The 19,079-nt window shown below is 61.3% G+C and overlaps 1 protein-coding gene across 6 annotated transcripts in view; it reads left to right on the top strand.

The window, feature by feature from the left end:
* The first annotated feature begins 2,623 nt into the window (after positions 1-2,623).
* The window catches only part of ADCYAP1R1 (ADCYAP receptor type I), a 53,811-nt gene continuing 37,355 nt past the window's right edge, over positions 2,624-19,079 (top strand). For 2 of the 6 annotated variants that reach the window (XM_055144442.1, XM_055144198.1), the window contains exons 1-3: positions 2,625-3,280; positions 11,502-11,589; positions 12,791-12,899. In XM_055144442.1, the coding sequence (XP_055000417.1) occupies positions 11,539-11,589; positions 12,791-12,899 (160 nt within the window). In that variant the 5' untranslated portion in view covers positions 2,625-3,280; positions 11,502-11,538. Of the gene's footprint in view, positions 3,281-11,501; positions 11,590-12,790; positions 12,900-19,079 lie in introns of all 6 variants that reach the window. The other 4 variants (XM_055144370.1, XM_055144308.1, XM_055144506.1 and 1 more) reach the window with 4 other exon arrangements.

Genomic DNA, 19,079 nt, shown 5'->3' with positions numbered 1-19,079 from the left:
GGAGGTGAGTGCCTGGATACACAGTTCTCAAGCTCACACAAAAGTGACCTGTGTGTCTCTGGGCTCAGGCGCCCCCATCCATTGATGGTAGAGAAGGGGTCTGGGCCCACCTCCAGCGTCCCTCCCGGTCCCGAGATTCGAATCTAGGCCCTGCCCAGGCCGATGCTACTAGGCAGAGACAGGACAGGCCATCTCCGGGAGCCTGGAAAAGGCACATGTGCTGAGGACAAGACCCGACTTTGTCCCCTGTCGCTGCAGGGCCCTGGGGCACCTTGCCACCAGCCTCAGAGCAGGGGATGGTCTGTCCTCACCCCTCCAGCTACTATAGAAGGAGGAGGAAGTCAAAGGGGCAGCTCATAGCCAAAGGCTGCAGGCCTGGCCGGGCCCTCGGGGAGAAGCCCAGAGGCTCCCCTCTGAGACCTGCTGGGGAGACAGAGACAGTGCAGGGGTTCGAGTGCTCGCTGTGGTGCCTTGGCCCAGCTTTGCTCCCCGGCCTCTCCTCCCTGGCGGTGTCTGAGCAGCTCCAGGAGTGAGCTCTGAGAGGAGAGCCAGGAGGTACAAAGAAGTACATTTTTAAAAAAGTCTGACCTCAGCATGTGGCCAGCTAAGGGACCGGCAGGCGGCTCAGGAGTGACAAAGCCTGCTTCCATTCCCCTGGGCTGGGTCCCACTGTGTGGTGGGATCCTGGGGTGCACCCTGGGACCCACAGGGGCCCTGGACCCCTGCCCGGCTTTGCTCTGTGGGTCCTGTTGTCAGGGCCTCAAGCAAAGGCAGACTGGGGGTGACATGGGCAGCTGTATTTCTTCCATCTGGGGAGGTCATCCAGGTGAGCACCCGCTTTCATGCCAGTCCACCTTGCTCTCTGCCCACTGTCACAAGGACCCTGGGGACGACAGGGAACAGTGCACAGGAAATCCAGGACCTCAGGTGGAACACTGAGTGAGCCTGAAATGACGGCCAGAGGAGGGGGCCTTGTGGGAGGGATGTGTGTGTGCGCACACACACGCGTGTGTGAGCATGTGTGTGTGGGTGTATGCATGTAGGTGTGTCTGCGATTGTGTACTTATGTATGCACACACGTGTGAGTGTGAATTGTTGTCTCTGTGTGTGCTTGTGTACATGTATGCATGTGTGCGTATGCACCTATGCAAACATGTGTGTGTGCATCTGTGTGTTTGGGGCGGGCCTGTCACTGACCTACCGGAGCTGAGCAGGCCTGTGGGGGCCCACTCCAGGTTCGAGCCTCTCACTCCAGGCCCCAGCACCCCACTCTTCTCTCTTTCCTCGCGGCTCTGCGGCTCTTGGCAGCCTGCCTGCCCCACTCCCGAGGATGCTTCACAGCTTACAGAGCACCTTCGCACACGCTGCCTCATTTGATCCACAACGCCCTGGGACCAAGATGGATGGAGGAGGTGAGCTCCAGGGGGGAGGGCGACCAGCTGGGAAGGCACATCAGACCCTGTCCAGAGGGCGGAGGTCCCGTCCTGGCTGCCTGTGTCTCTAGCACAGCATCTCATCTCTCCAGTGAGTCTTACTCTTGACAGGTGAGATATTCTCTTCTCCTCCTCCAGGAAGCTTTCCTGGACTGAACCTCTCAGGCATCCTTAACAACATGGTCCCACCCCCACTCCCAGGAGGCTTCCCAGGAAATTCTGGGAATAGAGAAAGACGGAATCTTGTAGAACTGTGAGTTGGGGTATGGAGAGAATTTGGAGGCTGTTCAGCCTTGTTCCAGAGGAGAGCCTTGTAGACTGGGGCCATTTCTCTGTGGAATGGGTCGTAAGGGACCCTCTCAGGCTTTTGGCGCTTCCTCTGCCTTGGGTGGTGAGTGCCACGCACTGTGCCTCGGTGTACCTGCCTGCTCTAGGGTGGGGGGTGATTAGGATTAGGACAGCCGTCCCAATCCCATGTTTAACCTTGGGTGCAGGACGGACGCGAGCGCTCCACCACGGAGCTATGGGCGCAGCTGCAGTAGTAATTTATTGATGAGTGAATGAAAGAATCAGCCAGAACCTATGGAGGAGGCATGCGCGCCTTTCTGATTCAGAGGCTGCCAAGCTGGGGGAGGGGAGACCCCCTGGAGGGGGAGGGAAGCCGGGAGAGCCACTGGCCAAGCTCCAGAGCAGGGGGCCAGGAGGAGATATGTCCCCTCTGATTCTCAGCATTACTGCCCTGGTCATGCTCCCATTCCCCCCTTCTGCGGTGGGGGTGAGGGTTACAACTGAGGATCTCTGGGCAGAACTAGACAAGCCTCCCAAGTCAGGACTGCAGGGGCAAAAAAAACGACCCCAGGATGGATCTGGGGCTGGAGGAGAGGGAGAGGGAGGGGGAGGAAGGGGAGGAAATAAAGGGGTCGGGGAGGGTGATGTGGAAGAGGGAGGAGGAGGAGAGGGAGAAAGGGTGAGGAGCAGGCAAGGAGGGGAGAAGGAGAAGAAGGGGAGAGGAGGAGAGGGGAAGAGGCAGGGAGGATGGGGAGGAAGCCGGGGAAGAGGAGGGTAGAGGAGAGGAGGAAAAGTGAGAGGAGAGGGAGGAAGAGAATGGGAGGAGGAGGAGGTGGGGGACGAGATGTGGGTGGTGGAGGAGGAGGGGGAGGAGGGTAGCGGGGCTTGGTGGAGGGTGTGCGAGGCAGCTCCGACAGGGAGTCCTGCGTCCGAGGAAATGGGGAGAGGCCCGCGGAGGCCGGGCCCTAGTCCCGGAAGCGGGGCGCGAGCGCGGTGGGGTCGCTGAGGTCTCGCACACCGCGGCCCGGGCGGGTCTAGCTCCCCGCTCCTGGCCTCAGCCCTCCCCCGGGCGCCCATTGGCCCGCACCCCCGGCTCCCGAGCGCGCGGGCGGGGGGCGCTGGGCCGCCGCCGGGCTCCTGCCCCCGGCCCGGCTCGGCGCTGGAGGCGGCGCCTCTCCCGCAGCACCGAGCGCAGGGCGGGTGGCGGGGGGCTGCGGCGGGCGGGGGCCGCGGCTCCGGGAGAGCACACGCAGGCACACAGCCGCACCCGCACACACACACATACACACGCGCGCACACACACACACACACACACACACACACACACACCCGCACACACACACATACGCGCGCGCACACACCCGCAGACACACAGGCGCACACGCGCGCACACACACCCGCAGACACACACACACGCACACACGCGCACACACGGGCGCCGAGAGCCGGGCTCGGCGCGCTCCGGGCGCACAAGCTCTCCGTCCTTCTCCCGCCGCGCGGGCGCGCCTCCCCGCAGAGTCCGCCCCGGCCGGCCGCCGGCCAAGCCCCGTCGGGAGCAGGTAAGACCCCCGCGCCGCCCCTGACCAGCTGCGGACCCGCGTCCCCCCGAGAGCGCGGGTTCTTCCTCCCGTGTGCAGCTGCGGCCAGTGCGGGGTCGGCCCCTCGATCCCCTCCCGCCCCACTTCCTTCCTGCACCGTGGTGACAGCTCTGGGGACAGATTCCTGCGGGCTCCGGGTGGGGGTGGGGTGCTGAATAAGAGGGACGGAGCGGCTCTGATGGCACGGAGCGAGGGTCTGGGGCCTGCAGAGAGCAGGCTTGGGGTCGGGGTGGCCTCGGTCAGTAAATGATGTGCTCCCAGCGCTGGGGCAGGAGCGGGGCGGGACACTGCTCCCTTTCTTCCGGGACACGTTGGGAATTTCCCTGGAGACCCCCATTTCCAGTGGCGCACAGGGATTGGGGTCCCTGGGCGTCTGGGGGCTGGGGACCCTGGAGAAAGCGTGAGCTGTAGGAGGAAGACAAGGGCTCTGGCCATGAGGGCAGCCCCAGGTCCCCCCTCTCCCCGCCCCCCCCCCCCCCCCCGCAGACCCCCTCGGCCACCTTAAAGGCACAGGCTTTGCGACAGCTGCGGAAGGCAGGCGTGGGGTGGGGGGGGCATGGCAGCACCTCTGCCCTTCCGGGCCTTAGAAGACGTCCTGTGGCCTGCGTGCACCTGCCAGCTCAGGAGGGAGAGGGTTAACTGAGATAAGAGCAGTGACCCAGCACCCCCACTGCACCCCTAAAGCAGGGTAGTGGACCCCTGCTAGTTTGCTTATTCTTTTGTGCCTCAGGTTTTTGATGGCCCAGCCCCCAGGGCCTCATAGCTTGGTCAAGAAGGCACACATGTGGCTTTTCCCCTGCGGGAGGGGTCGACCCCATGGATGTGTGCGTGGGTTTGGGGGCAGCACCTGGGCAGAAGCCTACAGGCCTCCTACAGGCCAGACTTTGGGGGGTCCGAGCTCGTGAGCAGGAGGGAGCCTTCATGGGGAGGTTTTCAGGAGTCTTGGCACAGCTGGGGTTGGCAGAAACCCCACCCCAGCCCACCCCCAGCCCACTAGGGTGCTCCCTAATGAGCTCTAGATCTGAGTCCCAGGCTGCAAGTCCCAGTCAGGAGCTCACGGGACAGGCCCTGCGCCAGATTCATCAACAAGTGTGCGCATGTGTGTGGGGAGCGGAGGACGGGGGTGGGGGCTCTTCCGGTCCAAGCTCTTCCCCGCTCTGCTCTGCTCTGCCTTCCCGGTCCAGGGTGGTTCTGTTCTGGGCCAGGGACAAGACCCCATGGGGGTGAATCTGAGCTGATGGCGGGGCTCTCTCCCAGCCCCCTCCTGTATCCTAAGGACTCATTGGAATGAAGGACCCACCAGCCTCCTGCTCCTGGGGTCCCAGCTGTCAGGGCCCACAGCGGAAGGCCAGGGTTCTATCCTTTTCTCAGCCTGAGAGCTCCCCAGCCCCACTGCGGGACAGACCCCGTATGGTTCAAATAAATCCATGGAAGGGCCTTTCCAGACGAAAGGCTGACCAGAGCAGCTAGGAAGACAGGCGTGCAGCCACCTGGGGCTGTGGCCTCTGCGTGAGGGAGGCATGTTCCCCGTGGACATGGATGCCCCTGTGCCTTGTGCCGGAGGGCAGGACCAAGGTGAGCCCCTCCCTCCCTCCCTCCCCCCCCCCCCCCCCCCCCGCAGTGCAAAGCTTGTGCATCCCCACACACGGCTGAGGCTTGGGCTGGCAGGAGCTTGCTCCGTGTGTGAGCAGAGATCTGGGGGTGGGGAGAGACACCCCTCATACACACACACACACACACACACACACACACACACACACACACACACACACACACACACACACACCCTGCACAGAGGAACTGGTCTGGCTCCCTGACAACCCAAAGGCTGTGCAGCCTTCGCGCCGAGCGAGCCCCAGATCCTGCCGGAGACGCATGGTGACTGCCACCCCGCAGTGACACTCAGACAGGGAGTGACACACTGCCAGTGTGGCTGCCAGGACACCTGCCCTGCCACGGCAGGAATACAGGCAGAGGTCGGGGTGCACCCTCGTTCGAGCCGCGAGGGGTCTGGGCCACCTGCTTCTCTCCCCAGGACCAGTACTGCACGTGTTTGGCTTTGCTGGTCACTGGCACCCCTCGTGCCACCATGAGTCACCCCCGCTGCTGACCCCCGTGCTGCAGAGACCGTGCGTGCGTGGGGGCTGGCACAGGGCAATTTCCTGTCGTTTTCCAAGCGTCACAAAATCTTTGCCTTTTCATTTCCGCCCCTTCCCCTCCTCCCACTTAATGTCCACATTGTCTTGGTTCCCTGTGGCTGTGTGAATAAAGGTGGTGGGCTTCGTGGGGGCAGCAGGAGAGCAGAGCAGGGACAGGTGAAGAGGCGGGGAAGGCCCTGGGCCCCGGACGCATCTTGCGGCTCTGCCTGGAGCTCAGTGCTCCCTGCTCCCAGCATCCCTCCCCGAGGGCGCCTGTCTGACCCAGCTCTGCGGGCTGCATCTGCGCCTGCCTGCCTCAAGAGCCACTTGTGGACTGAAAAACAAAGTGATGTTACGCCCTTGGAGACCACCAAATGGTCCCTTCACCCCCTTTCTCAGGCGCCTCGAGTGTCTAGTTCTTTTTCTGCCCAGCAGGGAGAGAGGCAGCAGGAAACTCGAGCTTGCTCCTTATTCCTAGATGAGCAAGCTTTGAGGACATTTCAAAGCCTGGGACAGGTGGAGGAGGGTGAGTCTGTGAGGGCAGGAGCAGGGGGTCTTTCCTGGGGGTGGTGCAGGATGTGCTGCTGGCTTTGGGGGAATACCTGGATACTTTTATCCCAGCTCCATGTATTGCCCTGGCTAGCTTGCCTCACTTTTCCACCTCTGTCTCAGGTGTGGCAGAGAAATAAAAGCCCTGTACTCCCTCCGACGCCGCTCCAGCCCAGCCCCTTATGAAGGCCCGGTGGTGTGTGTGTGTGTGTGTGTGTGTGTGTGTGTATGTGTGTGTGTATGTGTGTGTGTGTGTGTGTGTGTGTGTGTGTGTGTGTGTGTGTGTGTGTGCATGGTTGGGGGGGGTGGGATCTGGGTCATGCCAGCTTCTGCCTCTTCCTCGGGTCTCCCATTTCCTGTCCTGACTTGGTGTCCCTTTCCCCGTGGCTGCTGCCCATCACTTGGGCCTGCATCCCCTCTCCCTGTCCAGAACTGAGCAGTGTGCTGCCGCCTCTCTCCCTGGCCCTCGCCCTCCTCACCAGCCCTTGCAGCAGTGTGCCCTGGCCTCGCCTCTCTGCCCTCTCCAGCATCCATCCCAGCTGAGCCCACCAGCACGGGCTGGGACCCACGCACTGGCGCTGGCCTTCCATTCTCTCCTCTTCATCCCGGGAGCTGGTGGTGCCCCCATATCCTAAGTCTCCTGCTTAGCCCATCCACAGGCAGCCGGACAGTACCGGAATCTTGGACCCGGCTGTGTGCCCACCTGTGTGCATCCAAGCCTGCTGGCTCTAATGCTGGAGCCTGAGGTCCCGGGAGCTCTCATCTGCCAGGTCCCGGCCCGGCTTCCCTACTCCTGCCCTCTCCTCTCTCTGCTTCCCACTGCTGCCCATGGTGCTGAACTCTGCAAGCTGCCTCCCCAGCCTTCATCCCCTCCCTCTTTGTCCCCCTTCTCCCCAGCCCGGGAGCTCTCCCTGCTAGAGCGCTTCTCGTCCCTCAGGACAGGTGTGTGGATGTCCCGTGTGGAAGGCTTTGGGGCATCACCAGAACCCCACACCATTCCCTGCCCTCAGCCCTGCACCCCCATGTGCAAGACTCAGCCCTGGGCCTCTGTCAGTGACTTGACTTCTGTCCCCTGCTGGGTGTAGGACCCCGGGCTCAGGAAGGAGAAGGTTTGGACCCTCAGCAGGAGCAGAAACGCTAGCAGTGAACCGGAACAGCCAGGCCAGCCCTCACCAGGCTCTGGGCTCTGCCCTTTCTGAGTCTGGGCCTCCTGGAGGAGGCTGGCACCCCAGCAGTGCCCCTCCCCCGCTTCGTGATGGCTGACAGGGGTGCCAGCCACCTCCTTTCCTACGCTGGGCAGGAGAGGAGGAAGTGTGGGGGTGGTTTCGTCAAAGAGCGAAACCAGAGCCAGGGAGTTGCAAACCCCTTTTCCCGGCACCTGGCTGGAATCTGCGTGTCACTGTGCAAATGGGTAGGGGTGCCACCAGACGTGCCCAGTGGGAGAGAGCAGGACATGAACCCTGGGCTGTGGACACCAGTGGAGGGGGAGGGAAGGAGCAGTGCTCCCACTTGGGAGAAAGAGAAAGGTTGAGAGTGGCGTGCCGGAGAATGCAGTGCTCCCAGGGGTCTCAGGGTGAGCCCCTGCCAGGGCCAGGCCACCCTGGGCCGGGGTGCTCGGGAAAGGGGCAGCAGGAGGAGGCTGGGGGGTCTTGGAGCCTCCCACACGGAGCTGCAGAAGTGATGGAGCTCAGTGAGTCACCGAAGGCTCGGGGGTGGGGGATGACACCCACTTCCTGCGGGAGCATCTCCCCGACTCACGGCCCAGCTGCCCTGGGGCCTTCCACCCGGTGCAGAGTCCTCAGAACTCAGGTGTCTGCCACACACATCCGGGCCTCTCCACCAGCTGACCTTCAAGTGTTGCTTCTCACCCCAGCCTCAGTTTCTCTGCAGGGAACTCGGTGCTGTGGAGGCAGGTGTCCCATTTCTGGGAAGCTGGCTGCTCTGAGCCGAGAAGGGGGTGCAGCCATCCCTATGGGTGGGGCAGGGATTCCCCTAGTCGCCACCACCCCCAGGGCTGAGAGGAGGACTGCATGTGCTTTGGGGCCAGCGTCACTGCAGACTTGCTCAGTGACCTTGGGGAAGACGTGGCAATCCCGAGCCTCAGCCAGCCCAGCTTTGAAGGAGGCCGGTGCTGGGAGCTGCCTCGTGGGCGTGGGGCAGGCGGTGGGGAGGGTGCACGGTTAGTGTCTGAAGGAGAGCTACAGACAGGCTCCTTCCAGAAATATTGGGGGAATGGGTGACGGCAGGGGCGTCACAGAGCTCTAACAGGAAGTGGGAGGGGACCCCATCTCCCCCTCAGCACCTCTCTGGCCTCCTGTGCAGTGAACTCACAGTCGCTGTCGTTTGTGCCTTCATCTCCCCGCATTTTCTTGCATCAGTTCCTGGGAACCCCCCAAATAGCTGTGAAGTAGCTGGTTGTTCCTCCCATCCTACAGATAACCACATTGAGGCACAGGAAGACAAATGTCTTACCTGAGTCCCCAGGGCTAAAAACGGTCACATGTTGGTCCTGGGGTCCAGGCACTGAATACAAAGCTTGTGTCACTTGTCCTCAGATTGCTCGCAGATGCAGAAGCTGGTAGCTCCAGGGACGGGTCAGCCCTGGTGGCACCTCATCCTCGGGATGGGAGTACTCCCGCCACGCTGCAGGGGCCTGTCCCTGTCCCCCAGAGAGGGCCACCAGAGCTGGCAGAGGTGCTGGTTATTGGGATGGGGAGATGCTGGCAGGGCTGGGGGTACGACCCAGGGGGCACAACCCTGTGTGTGGCCCTGGGAGGCCTGGTGAGGAGCTGTCTGGCAGGAGGGCAACAGGGTGGCCTCGGGGTTGAGAAGATCACAGCAGAGGGCCCCCAAAAGGCCCTGACCACTCCTGATGCTCTTCCTGGAGGGACTGTCCAACTGGGTCTGGTGTGCCCTGAGTGGGGGGAAGCCAGCTGGGTGTGGGGTCCTGAGGAGATGCCCTGATCCCTCAGGCATCACTGGGGCACCTGTCCTGTCTGATGTCACTGCCCAAGTGCCTGGTGACAAAGTGAAAGTGGGGGCGAGGGGGGGGCTCTGATCCCCTGTCCTGATGGAGCCTCCACCTTTGGGTACCTCCATGTCACACACAGGGTCTTGTACTGGCACCTTCAGCAGGTGCCTGGGGCACATGTCTGATGTGGGGGATTTGTTTTCCAGTGGGGTCACATCTGGCAATGCTCAGGGGTTATTCCTGGTTCCGTTCTCAGGATCAGTCCTGGCAGTATATGGGCTACCAGGGATTGAACCGGGGTCAGGCACACACACCCTACCCACTGTGCTGCTGCTCTAGCCCCTGCCGTTTGCTTATGTACTTCCGGAGACCACATCGGCAATGCTGAAGGTCTCCTCCTGGCTCTGCACTGAGGGGTCACTCCTGGCTGGGCTCCGAGGATTGTCAGGGGACTGAACCTGGTCAGCTGAGTGCAAGGCCACGCCCTCCCCGCTGTGCTACCTCTCTGGTCCTGACGTGTGTTCATGCATGTCTTACATATGTCTGCTCTGCGATTCTTGCCTCTGCCTCACACGAGTACACACATTCTCACTGTGAGAGAGAAACACAGGGAAGGAGTGAGCAAGAGACACTCCAGGAGCACAAGCCTCTGCCCGGCCCTGCAGCCATGCTTGGAAGCTGGAAGCCCCCGGCTCCTCCAGGTCAGCTCGGGGCTCTCAGAAAGGCCCAAGCAGAGGCCTGGGTTCCCCACGTGAGGGGCCCATCTGTCCTCATGGAGGCTGGCTTGGGGAGCTGGGGTGAGGCCTCCTGCAGGCAGCAGCTCAAGGGCGCTGGAGCTGGCCCTTAGGAGCGAGGACTGCCAAGCAGGCTCCAGGCTTGCTCCCAGCTCCTGCCTCCTCTGGCTAGGTGAGGTGCATCCATCCGCTTGAGCAGAGGGAAGCTGGGGTCACTGGGGCCGAAGGTCTGGTTTCTGATTGGCACCAGATCACTTGGGTGAGAACCAGACAATGGAAGGGGCACTGGAACCCTGGAATCACCCACCTGTGCTAGACAGAGCCCCGCACCCCTCGACTTCATGCCTGCCAGTCTTGACCAGAGACTGTCTGGCCCAGAGCTCTGACTGGGTGAGGAATGGCCGTGTTCCCGCTGCCCAGGCTGGTTCCCCTGGAAGTGGTGCAGGTAATGCTGAGCCTCGGACCCAGGGCTTGGGGGGCGGGGGGTCCTGGCAGAGGGTCTGGAGACTGACCCCAGCACAGGAGATGCTGGCCAGCGCCCCCCACCTGAGTTCAGCTCATACCCGAGGCCTTGTTCCACATGTGTGAGCCCGAGTGGGCAGAGCACAGCCCCTGTCCCCAGCCTGCTTCTGGCTGCGTCTCATGCTCCTTCTGGGGTGCTCACTGCCACCAGCTCCTCTGGAGAGGCCAGGATCTGGGGAGATAGGCGTGTGGGCAGAGACCCTGATGCAAAGCTGGCTTCTCAGCAGCTCTGCTGCTCCAGTTGGGGCTTGCAGCCCACTGCCCCACTCTCCCCGGACTTGGCCCTGGGGGTAGGTGGTGACCCCACATGGGCCGACTTGAGTCTTGATAGTGATGGACTCGTGGGCGTAGTGATCTTTGAATCACTGTGTAGTATTCCACGGGATGACTGTGCGGGGACCTATTAGCAGCACCCGTTTGAGGGAAAAAAATGCTGCCCCATTTTTTCCCCGTTGATGCTATTTTAAATGGTGCTGCAGTGAATGGCCTCACACGTGCTGCTTTTGGTACACGCACAAACATTTCTCTAGGACACATACCCAGATGCGGTGGTGCTGGCTCAAAGGAAATGTGGGCGCAACGATCCATTTCAGACACAGACTGCATGCTCCCTCTGGGACGGGCCTGAGGGGTCTCCAGCCCCCCACTGGACACGCTGAGACCTGTCTGTCCTCTAGGCTCACCCCAGCCTCCAGGCCCTCCCTCCTCAGAGCTGTTGCGCCCCCCCCGCCCCCCCGCAGCCCCAGCAAACACTCTTCACTGATTTTGCTTTGGGTCATAGGGAAAGACTCAGATCTGGAGGTCAGGTGAGCGCAGGAGGAGGGTGGACGCAGTGTGCTGAGTCCTGGGCGGCTGTGGGGCGACTTGGCTCTTGGTGCTGGCTCAGCAATCAGGCCTCCCTGAGTGCCGCCTGCTGCCGAGATGGGTCCTGCCCAAGTCTGCTACTGGACAGAGCACGAGGCACTTTCTGGGCTGGAGACCCTGGGATGTCCTCACCAGAAGTCCTCACACACATGCCCGTGGGACCCTCACCAGGCACAGGCCCGGGGAGGTAGTGCTGGCTGCAGAACAAAAGCTGTCAGGACCGTTCTGTGGGAGGCTGGGGGCTGAGCCAGCTAGGTCCTTCCCATGCCCCCAGTGCCTGGCACCCAGGAGGGGCTCATGGGGTGGCGAGCACAGACTGGCCGGGGCCAGGAGGGCTGGAGGGGGCTGGAGCCTCTCGAGGGCTCTTTCTGCCCCCACAGAGCTCCTGCTTTGCTTCTCCCCAGCCTGTGAACACGGCGGGCTGACGGGGCGCCGAGCATCATGGGCAGCGTCGGCCGAGTCTCGCTGGCTGCTCTCCTCCTGCTGCCTCTGGTAAGGGCCTGACCCTCCCCACGGTCACCGCACCCCCACCCAGACACTGCTGCCAAGTGGCTGGCCTCGTGCGTCCGTGTGGATCTGGAAGCGCGCCCCTCCTAAGTCCCTGTGCCTGTCTGTGGCCACACAGGCGGGTGAGGTGCTGGGCGCTCCCGAGTCCTGGGAACGGCCTGCAGCTCTGGCCAGGGCTGCCCTGGGCTCCTTTGATCTCCGTGCCCAGCCCACCCAGCAAGAGCCCAGCCCCGGCCTTGGTGAGCTGGGACGGGGGCGGGTCGTGGGCCTCCCCTCCCCCCACAGCGGCGGCTGCTGCCCTCCGAGCTGGGACAGTGGCCAGGATGCCGTTCCACTGGGTCACCACACACGAGCCTGCCCACGGTCCCTCACTGCCCGGTGCAGTCCGAGTGGGGTTGGATCCTGCCCACACCTCCCAGGCACCTTCCATGTGACCACCCCACCAGAGTGGAAGGGGCAGGATGCGACTATTACAATGGGGTTTGAAGTCCTTGGTTCACGCCTGGTGCTGTGTGACCTTGGGTGGGTGTGGAACCTTTCTGAGTCTGTGTCCTTTTTTTGAAAAATTGGGCATAAACAAGAGTGAGAGGTGCCCCTCCCTCAGAAGAAGCCCCGCCGCTGGTCGGCCTTTGGAGTCCCCAGAAAAGGGAGGGATAATCTGTGTCCCCTCCTCCCCACCCTGTGGCTCGTGCCAGACCCCCTTGGTGTGAGTCTGGACTTACAACAATGTCATAGGCCATTGGGCCAGTGGGCTCAGGGCTCAGTGCTCAATGCCCTGACTCGGGCCAGAGACAGTGCTGGAGTAAGGCACACGTGGCTGGCCACAGTGCCATTTCTGGTCTGTGTGGCCCTCTGGTACCCCCAGGGGCCATTCCTGAGTGCAGAGCCAGGGATGGTCCCTGAGCCCCACGGGGTGTGACCCTGACGTGGTGCCACACCCATCACATCCCCCCAGATTCTATAAAGCGACCTGGGACAGAGAAGTAAGTACCTGCCCGAGCGGTGTCGCTGATGTTAGAGATGGAGGAGTGTCCCTGGGGAGGAGTGTTCGGCTGGGGGTGTCAGAGACAGAGCAGATGCTGGAAGCCTGTCGCAGCCTCCCTGCCACCCCCAGGACACTGCTCTGGAGTCTGGTGGCAGGACTTGGCTGCCCCTCCTGCCCCCTCCCATGTCCTCTGTGCCCCAGCAGGCCACCGCCATGCACTCGGACTGCATCTTCAAGAAGGAGCAGGCCTCGTGCCTCAAGAAGATCCAGCGGGCAAATGACCTGATGGGCCTCAACGAGTCATCGCCAGGTGAGTGGGGCGGCCTCGTTCCCATGGTGCCCAGCCGTGGGCCCCGGGGGCTGTCTGCACAGCCCCCGTCCCTGGGCCCGGGCCCCTGGGTGCTTCTCTGGAAGCACCATGCTGGGTGGCAGGAGGTGCCCACTTTCGGCATGGGCTGACCTGGTGGTGGCTGTGCCTGGCGGTGGGCACTCAGCTGCTGCCCATGGCTGAGCTCTCCGCATGCCCCGTGGGATGGGGGCTTCCCGCAGCCTGTGGGCAGGGCAGAGGGCTGCAGACTCCTTGTGCTGGACGGTGCCCTGTGCTGGAGGACACTCAGCAGCCTCAGCTGTCTGCCGTGAGAGCCCCCAGACTCCCGTGTGCCCAGGCTGACCCCAAAAGTGTCTCACAACAGCACCAGATGTCTCGGGGGCTGTGAACCCTCTCCCTTCACCCCTTGCCTTGCAGACAGAACGCTAGCGTCTGCTCAGCCCCGTGACATGCCCCCCCCCCCACGCCAGTCCCCCGGGTCTGTGTGAATAGCTGGGGACTCCTGGGGACGGGGGACATTCCTGGAGACCGCGCAGGCTGCGGGATCCGTGTTCCCCGCCGGGCTTCCCTGCATCAGGAGCTCGTCTGAGCACCATCTGTTTAAATGCCTGAGTAATCTGCAGCCCAGTTAAAAGGAACGGTTCCTCTGGGCCCGGCTCCCTGGCCAGTTAGCGAACATTAACTGGTAATGGAGCTGCTCTGGCCACGCTGGCCTTTTCCTTCAGTGAAGCGGAGCTGAAAGAGGATTCCCAGCCCCCCACAACCAGGAACACGGAGGTGGGGCCTCGTGGGCCCAGGGTTGGAGGGGACCCACAGAAAGCTGGTCAAAGTTTCTTGTCTCTGGGCTGGAGCCCCAGGGATAGTGACTCTCCAGCCGATGGGGGGAGGCCTGGGGCTGTGGGGAATGTGCCTGCGCTCCCCCTCCAAGCCCAGCTCACTGTTCCTGCATCACGGGCCATAGACACTTTTGTGTTTGAGCAATACAGGAGGGAAGAGTGGGGGGACTGAGGGGGGTGGGGTTGAGTGCTCAGGAGGGGCCCCAACCTCATGCATGCTCAGGAGATGAAGAAAGGAGTTCTCTATAGGGAAAGGTAAGGAGAACTTCCTGGAGAAGGTGACATTTAAGCCAGATCCTTGGGTCTCAGATCTGGCTGCCTACCTGAGTCACTGGCTTAAGAAGAATTTCTCCAAGCTGTATTCCAAACCCATTTAGTTAGGATTTTGGTCAGTTTTGTCACCTTGATTGGAATTGACCCTCCTCCCCCTGCCTGTCATTCCCAGGAGACGACAGACTGAGAACCCTTGAGTAGGTGCTCAAGTGGGTACTGGATAAACAAGTGACAACTGAAGATGGCTGAATGTGAAGAACATTCTGGATTGACGGGACTGTGGGGCAAGGGGTGGAGGCGCCTGACCTGACTATGGGGCTTGGCGCGGGGAGAAGCATCTTCCTGCACTACTCCTGAATTGCAGAGGTGGGGGTGGCCCTGACGAGGGAGAGGTTGCACCTCAGAACAGATTGTCAGTTCCCTCTGCACTGGAACTGGAGGATGGGGAGGCACGGGCACAGCATGGTCCCACTGAACAGGTGACCCTCAGCTTCCCTTGGGGCGCCTAGTCCTGTCTCACCCCAAAACATGAACCTGAGTTAAGGACTTTTGGCCTTTGGAGAAGTTACTTGCCCACTCACACTCTCACCCGTTCACTAACCCTCTCACACTCACCCCTCATCTACTCACCCTCTCATTCATTCACTCATCCTTTCACCCACTTACCCACTCATCCACTCACTTGCTCACTCATCCACTCATTCACTCACTAACTCATTTACCCTCTCACACTCACCCTCTCATTCACTCACCTACTTTCTCTTACCCACTCAACCACTCACTCACTCGTCTACTCATTCTTTCACTAACTCTCTCATTCACCCTTTCACACTCACTCACCCTCTCATCTATTCACTCACTCACCCTCTCATCCACCCACTCTTCCACTCAATTCACCCACTCATTCACTCACTCACCCTCTCATCCACCCACTCATCCACTCAATTCACCTACTCATCTACTCAATCACTCACCCACTCTCAGTCATTCACTCTCACTTGCTCACTTTCACTCACACTCACTCTCACTTACTCACTCACTTACCAACTTCCCCATCCTCTCACCCACTCACCTGCTCAGTGTCTCACTCACTCACCAGCCCACTCATTCTCAATCACAGACTCAACTTGATCATCCACTCCCTGAGCCTCATTCCCTTACTCCCTCTCTCCCTCCCTCTCCCTCCCTCACTCTCTCACTACAACACTCCCTCACACCCTTACTCTTCACTCCTTCACTCCCTCTCTCTTCATCCCTCATTCCCTCACTCTCTCACACCATCCCTCCTTTCCTCCCTCACTCCCTCACTTTGCTCCCCTCATGCATTGACAATGAGTCCTTGGCCTGTGTGGAATGAGAGCAGGCAGGAGGCAGCAGAGAGAGATTTGCACTCAGAGCCTGGGCTGCAGTTTCCAGAGGTCTGGCAGCAGGGAGAGGCTGGAGCTGAGTGGAGGGAAAAGTACTGCTGGGCTGGGTGAGTCCAGGAACACTTCAGAGAGAAGGGGGCATTCACGCTCTGCCGCAGGAGAGCAGGAGAGCAGGGAGGGAAGAAAACAGCCCAGAGCAGAGAGGCACTGGACTGCCCATGACGTGCTGATGTGTGTTCCCTTTGCTCTCCTGTTTCCCACCATTAGTCCTATGTGACGGGGTGCAGAGGCAGAAGGCAGTCTACCTTTGACCTGTGTGTGGGCTACAAAAAGTATCCATGTGGAAGGAGGATGTGCCTAGCTGGACCCACTCCTTAGCCCATTCTTGCTCTCACTGTCAGAACGTCCTCACCTCCTCTGTTAAAGCGAGTTGAGTTAGACAGATTATGTCCAGCCAACACTGTTGCACACTGAGCAGCAACACTGTTTCCATCAGGGCTGGTGAGGAGAAAGCGCGGTTAGCCTGGGAGCTACTGTCAGTGGGGGCTGCACGTTCTTCCTGAGTGTGTTGGTCTTGGCTGGGCACTCGGGCTTCGGCCCCCCACCCAGGGCTGTGCACATGGGTCCGTTGACCCATGTCCTAGTCTGAGCGAGTGCCTGATGAGAGCGCAGTGCCGTGGGCCGGCCGTATGTTCTGGCTAGACCTTGTATTGTAGCCTGAGCTGCAAGTGGCTTGGGAAAGGAATGAATAAATGCAACAAGGCTTGAATGTGACACGTGGATGGGGCCTTTGGGTAGAAGTGTGGTGCTGTTTTGGTGATTGGAAGTACCCTGTGGGGGCTTTACTTTTGTTCCTATCAGTTCAGATTCAGATCGGTTGCATTCCGGGTTGCTGGCTTTGGTCACTGTTTTCAGGCACCAGTGGCGGCTGCTGGTGCTGAGTGAGGGCTGTTCCTCCTCCTCTGATGGCAGCCGAGGGCAGGGAGGGGGAGGCGGAGGCACAAGGAAGTTCTGTATTTGGCTTGAACATAACCTCGTAAGTGGCAGAGGTGCAAGCTGGAACCAGCCTGAGCCCAGCCGCCAGGCTGCCCTGCTCTGCAGAACCACTTGCCCTGAGTGCCAGCTCTGCCCCGAGCTGTGTGGCTTCAGGCAGGGCAATCCCCTTGGCTTCCACGTCTGCAGACCGGAGGGGGAAGAGGGTCTGCCGCCCAGAATGATTCAGGCAAGGTGCAGAGGATGGCGAGTGGCATGGCCAAGCGTACCTTAAGAGGCTTTGCAGTGTGGGGGCGTGGCCAGGCCTCCGGTCGGTGGTCGTCACCTCTCTCTGAGTTCTGGGGAGTTTAAAGTCAAGCAGCTTGGGACACTCTAGAAGGACTTTCTGGAAACACAGAGGCGGGCTTGGCAACCAGATCTGGGCTTCAAGGGGCAGCTGGGGAGACCCAGGAAGGCAGGGGGAGGAGGGAGCAGCAGCTGGGGATGGTCCCAGAAAAGGGGCAGCGGCTGCATGGAGCTGTGCCTGTGGACAGCCCCAGGGCCCTGGTGCTAAGTCATGGCCCTCAGCACCCTGTGGCCTGGTCCAGTCCACTTAGGCCTTCCCAGCTGGGCCAGGCACAGTTGCCCCCCCTCCTCCCCCCGCCCTACTCCCACTTTGCAAATGAGGCTGTGTGGCTGCTGGTTCCTCTGGGACCTGCCCCCTAATCAGGGAGGTGGTGTGGGTGGGAGGTGCCCTGGGTGGTTCCAGAGCCCTGGTTTACCCACCGCTGGTTCTATGGCCCAAGTGAGAAGGTTCCCCGCCCCTGACTCCCCCATAAGAGAATCCTGACTGTGTGGCTTGCAGTCCTAGGTGGAGGAGGCTGACAGAGGCTGCAGGACATCTGGAGGGGATGTGCAGTGCACCCCCAGAGGCCTGTACTTTTCGTGGCCCGCACACAGGTCAAAGGCCATTGGCGTGTGTGGAGGCCAGGAGAGCAGAGGCCACAGCGGCCACTGACGCTCCTGGCTGGCTCCGAGGCTTCTGTGCAGTGTGGTGGAGGGAGCCGAGCCACGTCAGCAGAGCCCAGGGGAGCCGTCCCTGCCAGCCAGGGGGCTCTCTGTGCTCCCCTCCGAGGCTCACGGTCTGGGAGGCTCTGTCCTGCTGTGGGTCCCCTCGGGCCAAGCTGCGGCCTCTGCTTTCGGGGCCCCCGGCTTTTTGGCTTCAGAGTGAACATGCGTCAGCAAAGGGGCCGCCCTTCGTCTCTGCGTTAGAGCCCTGGAAACCTCTCAGTGCTGGTGCCCAGACCCCGGCACAGCCCGGGTCAGCATGCGGAGATGCAGGGGGCCTTTGGGGGAGTGTGCAAAGCTTCCAGATGATTCTTAAGTGTATCCAAGTGAGAAGCCCCGGTTAGGCCCAAGAATAAGCCCCCACCCGTGCTCAGGCCACCCCAGGGCATGACCCTTCTGGGCTGGGGGCCGCTGCTCGGCACTCTGGCCCTGTCGCCATGAGGAGACTCAGCAGCTGTGGTCAGCTGTGTTGGTGGTGGTCTTTCCTGCACCCCTCCTCAGCCCTCCATGGCCCAGCAGTCACCTGGTGACCCTGAAACCGAGAAAAGGAGTTGGGCAGCTCATTCCATAGCTGTGACTGCAACTTGCTGAGGGCTTGCTGCACCCTCAGTGTCCACCCTCTTGCTCTGCATCCCTTTGTCTTGAAATCCAATTAAGTGCAGAGGATGTTCAACTGTTAAGAGGTGAGGTGTGTGCTTGGCGCCGGGCCTGGTTGTGTGTGTGTGTAGGGGGGTCCCTGGCATGCAGCAGCCAGGGCAGAGGTCACCCCAGGTCCCTGGGGAAGGAGGAAGCAGCTCTCTGACTATTGGCTCCAGGCAGGCTGCGCTCGACCTTTAGGGAGGAGAGAGGGAGGGCTGGAGCTAGATCTCGTGCCTTTTCGTTTCCCTAGAACCCCAAATGCTCCCTGGGACCCAACACAGCACTGACTCCAGCTCTGTTGAAAGACACAGAGGGGGTGGCCGGGGTGACCAGGCCTGGCCAAGTCAGCGAAGGCCGTGGCCAGCTCTGGGACAGGACCCAGGGCCTGGCCAGGACCGCCTTTTGTGCTTTGGGCGCTGGTGCCCGGAAGAGGCAGAGCGGGGGCCCCACCGTGCGTGGGAACCGCAGTCCCTGCCCCTGAGCCACCCAGCCCTGGAGCCAGATGAGCTTCTGGTTGGTGCCTCTGAGCTGCCGGAAGCCAAACAGGGGTGGGACACGGCCCGTAGCACCTCTGCTCTGAGGCGCTCCTGCCCCGCATTTGACACTCTGCGTGCTGTTGCCTCCAAACTTGTTTTCCTTTATGGCAGTAATCCTCCAACTTGGACTGGCCTCAGAGCCTTCCCAGAAGGCTTGTAAAGCTGCAGACGGCGGGGCCGATGGTTTGTGACTCAGTGGGTCTGCCTCCCTGGCCCATCCCTGAACTTCAGAACCACCAACTTCCCGAGAGGGAGATAGATAACGAATCTGAAGGCTGTGTCCTCCCTCCTTCCCCCGCCCACACGGGCCGGCTTCTGGGCCTGTCTTCCCAGGTCAGAAGAGGGGTTGGAAATGAAATTTCAGGACATGGAGTCATTTGTCTTCCCTCCTGGACTGTCTGCCAGTGAGAGGCTGCTCTCACAATACCCAAGCATCCTCAGACTGCTTCCCTCCGGGAGGATTGGGCCTTT

The sequence above is a fragment of the Sorex araneus genome, chromosome 1, assembly GCF_027595985.1.
Source record: "Sorex araneus isolate mSorAra2 chromosome 1, mSorAra2.pri, whole genome shotgun sequence".
NCBI classification, from domain to species: domain Eukaryota; kingdom Metazoa; phylum Chordata; class Mammalia; order Eulipotyphla; family Soricidae; genus Sorex; species Sorex araneus.
The sequence above is the reverse complement of the archived record's forward strand: the minus strand, read 5'-3'. Positions and strand labels throughout refer to the sequence as shown.